The sequence below is a fragment of the Acomys russatus genome, chromosome 31 (genome assembly GCF_903995435.1).
Source record: "Acomys russatus chromosome 31, mAcoRus1.1, whole genome shotgun sequence".
In the NCBI taxonomy this organism is placed as follows: Eukaryota; Metazoa; Chordata; class Mammalia; order Rodentia; family Muridae; genus Acomys; species Acomys russatus.
In genome coordinates this window covers 31,567,930-31,578,519 of record NC_067167.1, presented here as the reverse complement: position 1 = coordinate 31,578,519, position 10,590 = coordinate 31,567,930, and the positions used below count along the sequence as shown (strand labels likewise).

At 48.0% G+C, this 10,590-nt stretch overlaps 1 protein-coding gene and 1 pseudogene across 1 annotated transcript in view; both read right to left on the bottom strand.

Moving 5' to 3' along the window:
* Window positions 1-310: 310 nt before the first annotated feature.
* E2f7 (E2F transcription factor 7) overlaps window positions 311-10,590 on the bottom strand; it is a 40,967-nt gene continuing 30,687 nt past the window's right edge. The window contains exons 7-12 of the mRNA XM_051139796.1: window positions 9,508-9,693; window positions 8,923-8,992; window positions 6,543-7,026; window positions 5,014-5,263; window positions 2,855-3,279; window positions 311-661 (exon numbers count right to left, since the gene is read on the bottom strand). Coding sequence (XP_050995753.1) covers window positions 494-661; window positions 2,855-3,279; window positions 5,014-5,263; window positions 6,543-7,026; window positions 8,923-8,992; window positions 9,508-9,693 — 1,583 coding nt within the window. The 3' untranslated portion in view covers window positions 311-493. The remainder of the gene's footprint in view (window positions 662-2,854; window positions 3,280-5,013; window positions 5,264-6,542; window positions 7,027-8,922; window positions 8,993-9,507; window positions 9,694-10,590) is intronic.
* Window positions 4,191-4,288, bottom strand: LOC127183817 (uncharacterized; annotated as a pseudogene).

Here is a 10,590-nt window from a genome sequence, read left to right as displayed (position 1 = left end):
TCAGGGACAAATAAATAACACCATAGGAAGGCAGCTTCCCGGAGCCTGAGGAAGCAGTGGCATGTTTAGGCTGCAGGAAGTTCTCGTCACAGACTTGCTCAGGGCTGGTGGGAATGCACATTCCAATAGGGGCCCTGGCTAAGTGCTAGGCAGCCCACCCCCACCCCCGAAATCCCACAGGGCTCTAGCAGCCAGTTAGGACTGGCTTCCAGAAATCAGACGATTCTTCATCAGCCCGTTAACAGCGGCACAGAACGACTGCTGTGACGCTGCGCGGAGCCTGGACTCTAGCTGCTGTTCAATGCATAATTAGTAACAATCACTTCCAGGAAAATAGATGACTCATGATATTGAGAAGTTTGCAGGACCAGTGGATGTGACACAGCAAGGACACAGGCTGAGGACCGGGATGGCCTGTGTTCCTCTTAGGACGTTTGTCTGGGACACAGGGAACTTCAGGGGCTGAGGCTGCCCCACCCACTGAAGCATCAGGCTAGTCAGGCCCGCTGCTAGAGATCTCCAGTCTCCTCTGGGCTGAGCTAGTGTTTCGGCATTGGTTTCTTTCTGTTCTAAAGCCAGGGTCTCCGAGGCTGCCAGGAGTCTTGAAAAACATCTCCCGATGTCTCCGTTGGATGCTCTCTGGAGTCGCCGGTGCAGGCGACTAACAGGAAAGAAAAAAACGGAGGGTTAATGACATTTCAAGCCCTGGGATGGGAATTTTGTGCTGCTGGGTGTCACAAAGCTGCTTCCCAGCTTCCCACTCACTCAACCCTTAGCACAGTGTGTCACTTTCTCGGGTACAGAAGAGCAGCCCACCCAAAATGTTACAAATGTGGCCCGGGTTTAGAGGCCAGGGCCTCGGTTCTGCCATCAAAGCTGGGTGACACTAGACAAATTATTTCACCTGTGTCCCTCAGTTTCTGCATCCCCATGGGGGATGAATAGCAACTTCACAGTGTTAGAAAAATTAGATGTACTTTAGAAGTACTGGTAGAGTACCGTATTTTCTGGCATATAAGATGACTCCCAATTTTAACTTGTCCAGTTGGAATATATTCACCATATAAGACCACCCCTCTTCCAACACACACCCTGTGCAGCAGACTGAGGCTGCAAACTCTATATTTTAACTGGAAAAGTTAAGAGTTAAGATTGGGGGTTGTCTTCTACGCTGGAAAATATGAAGAGGCAAAGCATGTCTGTGGTCCTTCCTGGCAATACCCATCCTCTCCATGTGTCCTAAAATGGAAGGGAACAGGATTCTGCCGATGATCTATTCCCTGCCCAGATCAGTCCCTGGCTCCTCACTAGCAATCAGGCAGCATGATGCTGATGGGACAGATGTGCACGCTGGGACAGCATACACAAGAGCTGTGCAAACTCAAGCCAGACACAGGACCACAGGGAAGTACAGAGGATGAGAGTGACAACAAACGGTCTTTCCCAGGGAAACGCCTCCAAACTGGTTATCCAACACCCGTGGTCAGCCTGAAACTACATACACAAGCAGCTTTATAAGGACCAAGAAAATTATGTATACACACGTATGCATGTATATTATATACATTATTGGGAATAGCATATATGTAACAGTTAAATAGAGGCCATGAACTTAAGAGTGTGGGGTGTATGTATAGAAAAAAAGTTAGAGGTTGGAATGAGAAGGTGGAAAATGACGTAATTATATTTTTATTAAAAAAAAAAAGCAGCACAGAAGGGAGGTGGGCACAATATCCTACTACTAGCCGAAGGGCTCCTGGCACTTGCTGGTGATGAGAAAGTCAGTGTCCGTTACTGGGACACCAGGTACACTGACCACACTCTGAGGCAGGCCCCATGCCCAGGAGTGGTTGGCCAACACAAGCTGGACTCAAAGGGTTTAGGAAGACTAGAGAAAGAAAACAAAGTTGGATGAGGAGGGAGGTAGGAAAAGACCTAGGAGGAGTTGGGTGAAGGAGAATGAATATAATAAAAATATACTGAATGAAATTCTTATAAAGATTTAATAAAACTTTTCTGGGTTTTTTGAGACAAGGTTTCTCTGTGTAGTCTTGGCTGTCCTGGACTCGCTTTGTAGACCAGGCTGGCCTTGAACTCACAGAGATCTGCCTACCTCTGCCTCTCTGAGTGCCGGGATTACAGGCGTGTGCCTCTGTGCTGGGTTAAAACATTATTTTTCTTAAAAAGCGTTATGTTCAGGCACGGGCTATTTGCCAGCGGCACAGCACTTGCCCAGCTTGTTGCCTAGGTTTGATTGCCAGCACTGCAAAAACTGAAGCAACCAAAATCGTGTCTAAAAATGAGTATGATTGTTGAAACATCTAGCAAACATTTGAGCCTCTGAACACTGTGTCTTGTAAGAATGGAACAGACTTTTGTTGACTGGACTACAGAAAGAATCTGAGAGACAAACGTAGAGCTGGTCACGTGGGCACTGATTCTTTGTGTGTGTAACCTTAGCTGCCAGGCGGCGTGCCTTAAGAAGTGATGGCTGCTGAGAGGAATCGGTGGTAGAAATGAGTGTGCTGTCCTACAGCTGGGTAATTACACCTAGGATGGTCTCCTCAAGCAGCCTAAAGAGATGGATGCCAGGTCAGGGTGACAGTCCAAGTATGAAGAGCTCCTGGAACTACGCCTAATGCCAAGTGGGATGGTGACTGAAAAGGTTTGTCGTCACACATGACATCGCTTGTCTTGGAGCTTGCTGGAAGGAGCAGTTAACATTCGGTTTACACTGCAAACCAGGTAAAACCTTGATGTGTAATACCTCTTTTGGATCCATCAAGTGACCGAGAGGAAAGCTAACTATACAGAGGCTTACCCCAGGACAGAACAACGGAGCCTCGGGTCTCACCTGTTCTACTTTTAACATGGATACCGGGTGTCTCATGTAACCGGGGGACTCGGGGTGGATGATGCCGTGTGAGCCTGGCATCACTGGACTCAAGTTTACAGATGGCTGACGTTGAAGCTGGGGATCGGCAGAAGGGAGGGTGGACGACTTTGGACTGACCATGGCTGCAGGGCCGAGGAGAACGTGAGCTGCAGATCCCAGGTTGGACAAGCTGAAATTCACGGGCCCGGTGTTCGGGAGAGCGCCGGGAGCTGAGGAAACGGGCCGCTGCGGAAGTGCAGGAGAATAGAGGACCGGAAAGGGGCCCAAGCTTGGAGACGGTAAGAACATGCAGGGGACACCGAAGGGTGGCAGCTGACCTGGGGATGGCCCCATAGCATGGGGGGGCTGACCGCCTGGTAAGAGCATGTTGAAACCATTCAACCCTGAGACAGAAGAAAAACAAAAGTGAAAATCACAACGTAAGATTCCATTGATGTTCACACCCCTCATGGCGCCTACAAAGGAGTCCACGATAAATCAGTGAATGATGTCACCTTCTCCTCGATGATGGTGAACATCCTTGCGGTGCTCTTCCAGCTGACATGGGGACATTACATGGGTGCTAAGACTGCATGTCACCATGTACCTGCAGGGTCTTGTGGTCAGTGCCTACAGAGGATTTGTTTTAATTTTTTTTCCCCTGTGGATGTGTGCATTCGTGTGTGAATGTGTGGATGAGAGGAGCACTTTGGGTGCTGTGCTCTCACCTTCTACTTTGTGTCAGTCTGTTTACTACTGCACAGAGCAGGCTAGCCGTCCCAAGAGCTTCCCGTTTCTTCATAGGGATGCAGGGACTATGGACACAGCTACTGCTACGCCTCGCTTTATGTGGGCTCTGGGGATTCGAACTGAGGTCCTCATGCTGGCTCAGCAAACACTTTATTCAATGAGCCATCTCCCCAGCCTCCCGTAGGAGTTGCACTGAATCCAAAATGAAGGGGAAAATGAAACCTTAGTGGGAAAACCCTATTTTTTTCATTATGAGCTTAGAATTAAATATTTGTATTTTCTTCAATAATCATAAGCAGTCATGACAATATTAATACTACTTTGTCAGTACTGAAAAGTACAGATAATGGGGCCCGGGGAAGATAGTTCACTTGGGAAACTGCTTCAGACACAAAGACCTGAATCCGAGCTCTGTAAAGCTAGAATGCCACGTATGCTGGGGCACACTTGCAGTCCCAGGGCCAGGTAGGTGGAGATGGCATGGGTGGTGGGTTGTCCTGGACCATGAAAAGAAGATAAACTACTGAGCAACCACATTCAACCCTCTCTGGGTCCTTTTTAAAAAAAAAATGTGGAACACTTCACGAATTTGGATGCCATTTTGCACAGGGGCCATGCTAATCTCTGTATCGTTCCCACGTTATTTAGTATATGCGAGCAGCTCTCTGGGTCTTGACCTCAGGCACGGTATAACCAGCCATCTTGTGCTGCTTTGCCACGTCTTCCCGACCCAGGAGCCAAAATGAAGCTTCCCTTTTTAAAGCCGATCTCAAGTTCTATCCTTTTAACACCGAGAAAACAACTTCATGTACACAGGACATATCGAAATGGGTTTTCAACTCTGATTCAGTTTATCCAAAGTAGCAACACAACCTCCCGAGCCTCGGTAAGTGCTGACACTGGCTCTCTAGGTTCTCTCAACTTATTAAATGCCATTTGATTTTCTCAGCACTCCAGTGAAGTAGGCGCTGTTGCTACTCTTTATCAGCGAGAGGAGCTGAGTACTTGTTTTGGGTTGACGCAGGTAGTAAGTGATTTTAAGTATCAAGCCCTCTTATTGGAGATGACGACGTGCTCGGTACATCTCGACACTGAAAATCGGGATGCTAACTGTGCACCATTGCCGGCACACTCACACTGTGATTCTGAGCCAGCGCCAGCTTCACTTGAATTGAAAAATAAACTTGTCTTTTAAATGTGTGGTTTCGTTGTCAACCCCACCTACCCCGTATTGTATTTCCCCTGTAGTTGGCGAATGGAGGATATCAGTCTCGCCCTTCATTTAAGGAGGCTGGAGTGAGACAGGTACATCATCAGTGAACTGCTCTGTCTGGTCAGGTGACACAGGCAGACCTGGAAGGCCAGTGCATGGCATAAATGCCCCTTACCTGCTGGGGACTGCACATAGAGATACTGTGGCAGGGCGGGGTCCTTGGTGAGTTCATTGCTATTTGAAGGGTTTTCAGTGTCTGCATTTCTTGATGCGTTTGCACAGTCAGAAGCGATGTAGCAGCTTGCAAAGTTTCTTGAAACTTCTGCAGCAGGGAGTGGCCCCTTTGCGCAGGCGTCTTCCAGGGGTGTAGATCTCCCATTTCTCAGGGTCACAGGGCAGGTGAGGTCTGTGGAATTTGAGGGTTTCTAAGCACAACCAAACCAGAAAGCAGAGAAGCCAAGTAAAAATTCCAGCAGTCAATTTGAGAAGAGTTTCTGTAAAATATCTACCACATAGACAAGAAAAGAGCCACGGGCCGCTTGGATTAATGGCTCAGTGGCTTTTACTGTTTATAGGTACAGTAGTGAGTGGGTGTGCATGTGTAGCCTTATGACTCCTAAATACAGACATGATAGAGATTACGGCAATGCCGAGCTGGCCACGGCAGTCAGACTCTGAGGGAAAAGCCTGTGTATTGGTAATCCGTAGGGAGTGTTGGCACCACAGCCTTCTAGGCAGGGGTTCTCAACCTGTGGGTCTCATGCCTTTTGCGTCAATCTGTAAGGACAAAACATACCCTGCATGACAGATGGGCTGGCTCAGAGGCACCTTTGGTTGTCTAAGACACATGCTTGTCAAGTCTTACATATTTTTTCCTCCTTCAGTTTTGTTTGTTTGTTTTTTTTTCTTAATTTGATTTATTTTTTCCTAAGTTCCTTGACCATTTCGTGCATGTACACAATGCACTCTGGTTATTCTCTCCTTCACCCGCTTATTTCTCCCATCGATTCAAATCTATTGCCCCCTGCGACCCCCCCCCCCCACTTAATGCTGGGCTCTGTATAAAGCTAGAAAAGCCAATTTTGGCAAGAGAAAGGTAGAAGGGAACAGCGCTTGATCAATGGAGGAATTTTCATGCAGCGCGGGCGCCTGGCCGACCCACCACAAGCGGCTGTGCCGGAGGCACTGGGGTCCTCCCAGTCACACTGGTCACATCTCGCTCACTTGTGCGGGGCTACTAAGTGGGAAAGGCAGGCAGCTCATCTTCCTGTTCTGTTCATTCTGTAGCTGAGGAACTGACTAGTGGGCAGTGAAGAGGGCAGACCCACTTGAGTCCTGGCCCTTGAGGGGCACCCACATTCCTGGCTCAGGAACCCACTGTTTCCAGAGCCCAAAGGATTACTGTAATGATTGCAAACTTGTTTTTTCAGGTTCATAAAAATAAATAAAGAAAGAAATAAATAGACATGTTAAGAGTGATTGCTACCTTGTACTGACTTTTTTTTTTTTTTGGCATTTTATAAGAAGTGTGACTTTAAAAAAAAAAAAACAAACTAAAAATCACTTTTCTTACAGTATTAAGGTAATTTTTTTTTTTTTTTTTTGAGGGGAAGAGGGATGAGGAACACATGAAATATATTCCTATTCTACTATTCTACTACTTGACATGAGATGGCACAGACACATTTACACACACTCCCTTACCTTGGGCATGACCAGGGCTAAGGGGCTGTCTTCAAATTCCTGACTTTGTCTTTTCATGGCAGGCTCCTCCTCCTCCTGAAGATTCCTCTCCTCACACAGGCGCTTCTGAGCTGAGGGTGCCAGGGACAGGTCAGCTGGGACTTCTGAGCCACTGCCATCCTCCTCTGATCTTGACTCTGGGGACAGTCCCTCTTGCAGGCTCCCACACAGCATGAACAGTGAGGTGGAGGGCACATAGACCAGAGGCTGACCAGCAAGCAGAGATGGCTTTAAGCCCTCAGCATCAGAGGCTGCAGAAGGAAGTGGGACACCTACTTGTCCCGTCAGACCATTCTGTGTGGTGAAGGCCTGCGAATCTGCTGGAGCGACAGAAAATCCTGGGTGGGCGAAAGGCTTATTAACACAGTATTCGGAGTCGACAGGGAGGGCGGGGTCCGAGCTGCTTGCTGGAGGCACTGCTCTCTTACTGGCAAAGGCTTCTCCCCTGGGATAAAAAGAAACAGTGAGGACCACCAAGTCACTGAGCGTTACCCCAGCGCCCGATTCTCTGCTCCAAGTCGGAAGTGAGGCAAGACTGCTCAGAGGATGCTCTAATATTGCCCTGTAGTCACACAGAGGCAGACTGGGAAACTCTGGGTGGGTGGCTAGGGACAGTGTGACGTGCCAGTGTAGGAAGAGCTGTTGGGGCTCCCAGTGTCTGCCCACACTGGCTCTTCCACAGCGAATGGTTACTGAGGATGAGGCACGCGTAAACTATTACAGTCATAGGTCCTCGCATTCCTGTTTGTTAATGAGGAAAGCCCAGGCCAAGCCCAGAGGTTACTTCTCCCACTGTTGTTCTAAAGACGTGAAGCTGGGCCTCATTGCTGGTCTGTCTGATGGCAAAGGCTGGGCTCCCAGTTGCTGGGAGAGAGTATGGGTGCAGGGGAGTCTGGCACACTCATGTTTGCCTAGAAGTCGGTGTGAAACAAAGTGGGCAGCGAGGAGGTCAACTTGTACTCTGTTATTCTTCTCTGCTCAGGCAGACCTCATTCAAAATTAAGCCCCGTTTTAAGTGTTTGGGGGGCCTCTATATATTAAAAAAAATCCAAATATTCAATGTTAATGCACCTCGTCCACATTATGAACTAGATTAACCTCTGGTAAGTAGAGGATGCGGATTTGTGCTGCCCGCGCAAATCACCGCCACCCACTTTACCCAGGATCAGTTTGGCAAAGATGAGTTCCTCTCTCCAACCACGACCTCCCTGAGCAAGTGACTGAGCTCTGAAAGTCACCAGGCCGCAGTGAGACCCTCAACCAGGGACGCACCTGCCAGCCGCTGACGTCAACCTCTCCATCTCCTCCAGGCACTGCAGTGTGACCTGACCCCTCTGACTACGCGAGCAGGCCTTCCTGTGTCACCGAGTCACCGTCTCCCAGCTTACTGTCTTTCTGTGTTCAGCTGACATGCCTCTGCTGCCTCCATCCCTAAGTGCTATCACAGCGAGGCGGGTCTCCACCGAGCCTACAGTAGTTCTTTGTATTGGTGCAACAAAACACTCTTGACTTTCAAAAGTTTTGCCAGTCGGACCTATAGCCTTTACTTTTTGAGAGACTTTTTAAAAATTATTTTTGTACGTGTGTGTGTGTGTGTGTGTGTGCAGATGTCATGGGGCGTGTGCGATGGTCAGAGGGCAGCTTTTGGGAACTGGGGCCCTCTTTGTACTATGGGGGTCCCAGGGATGGAACTTATCATTAGACTTGGTCTCCATCTGCACGTTGCTCCCCGTGCCCAAATGCTTCTTATGAATGATATTTCACTAACTACCCTTTCTGAACCAATGACAACCATACTAATGAGTGTTCTGTGCCTCTCCTCAGATCCATCGTGTCTCTTTCCATGCCTGTCATCAAAAACCCCTCTCATCCCTTTTTAGTGCACTGTCTAGATCCTTTAAGATATATTTGACTTCAAAATCCCACCCCATGTTTAAGTCAGAGGGGTTCAATAGCTGCCACGCATGCGCGATATGAACTTGGCAAGTTCCTTCCTCCACAGTCAAGATAAATGTCTCAGCCTCTGGGATGATGGCTAGTACACAGGCTGATAAGCATGGTAGCTGATTCAAGAGCACCGGTGTTTATTAAATAAATGAGCCACGGCGGTGAGAAAGCACCCTCAGTACAGGCGGGCTCTTCCCAGGTGCCTCTGTTTTGTAGGAGACAGTTTTCAGGCATTTGTGTCACTGAGGAAATTATCTCAGTGTTGGACACAAAGGAAAAAGATGTGTGACTCCCTCATAAAAAGAGTGGTTTAAAAAAAAAAAACAACCCATCTTGCGACGGATCAACTTCAGTGTAGCCAAAATTGACAGTAAGAAACAGAGAACACACTTACTGAGACTCGTCTTCTACTTTCTGTCTGTAGATGGCTGCCAGGCTTCCAATTTCTAGGGAAAAGGCTGACCCTGGAAGAGAAGAGAAAGGTTAGCAAACTGTGTGAGGATACACGCCACAGAGACCATGCCTCGCAGCGTAGGGACTATGCAGGCCACCTCAAATCTGCTCTGGTTTTGTTTCAAAAAGGGCAGTTCCAGAAGGTAGCCGTTGATGATGATTTCAGGCCTCATTAGGAATAAGTGAGAAAACAAACAAACAAAAACAACAACAACAAAAAAACAAGTGCCGTTTCTCCTGTCACAAATTCCCGTGATCTGGCAAAGGGGCCAAGCATGGCACGCCAATGGATCAAGGCTAACTGGATCAATTCCAGGCGTGGGGCCATGCTCACACACTGTGAAGTCAGCGTGTCTTTTTTTTTGCAGCCAATAATTGTTTGACTTCAGGCAAGTGAAAAGTTGGCTGTTGGGGGGGAGTGGGGGGGAAGGCACGGTGTGGAGAGCTACTTGAAAATGCCCATGAATGGCCAAGGCTGCTATTATTCCATGGTGACTGATTCCACGGGGTAAGCAAGGGCACGCACCTTGTTTTCCTCCCTGTGGGCTGCTGGGCTCCGAACTCACTTTCCTCTGTATCTTCTCAGATGTCTGAACCATGTTAAAAGAACCGTACCGCGCCAGCCTCTGTTTTGCACACACTCGGATCTGGCCATATGTTTCTTTCTTCAGTTCCGGTAAGACAGATGCAGAGACATCCAATAGTTCTTCGTCTGGAGAGAGAGAGAGAGAGAGAGAGAGAGAGAGAGAGAGAGAGAGAGAGAGAGAGAGAGAGAGAGAGAGAGAGAGAGAGAGAAGTGCAGTGCTGTTACACAGCTACAACATTTTTTTAATGTTATGGTTCTGGGGGTACTGGAGAGATGGCTCAGTGGTTAAGAGCACTGGCTGCTCTTTCAGAGAACGCGGGTTCAATTCCCAGCACCCACACAGCACCCCCACGGCAGCTCACAACTGCCTGTAACTACAGCTCCAGGGGATCTGACACCCTCACGCAGACACACATGTAGGCAAAACACCAATGCACACAAAACAAAATAAATAAATAAAAATAAGAGATGGCTTTGAACTTATAACTGAATTGGAATTACCCTAGATAATAATTAAGACAATCAAAAGAATTCTACGAGGTATCTCAAATCCCAGTTTCTTTCCATGTCCTGGAAGAAGAAAAGTGGCTAACTATAAAGAGAGAATGAACCCATATGTATCCTAAAATTATTCCAACTGCAACCAAAGTGGAGCAAGATGTTCTTCAACCCGAATTAGAACAGGCCTGGCACTTTAATGCTCGGTCAGGGTCCAACAGCAACAGGAAACCTGAGCCCATTCAGCTCCACATCTGCATTTTGAGATTCACTGTCAAGATGAATCGAGCTCAGCCTGTCTCGCCGAAGCTCCAGGGTAATACAGAACAGGTCTCCACTCCCCACTCAGCTTTATTATTTCTCTTATGCAAGTAGAGGCTTGGTTACCAAGTGACCGAAGGAATAAAGTCAGCAGACACCAGGGCTGACGCGCTGAGGAACAGTGAGAACAGTAATGGGACGCTGGGCCTATAGACCATGTTATGTTTCAAGGTTCTAGTGTGAAGTCACGATGGAAATTTCCGT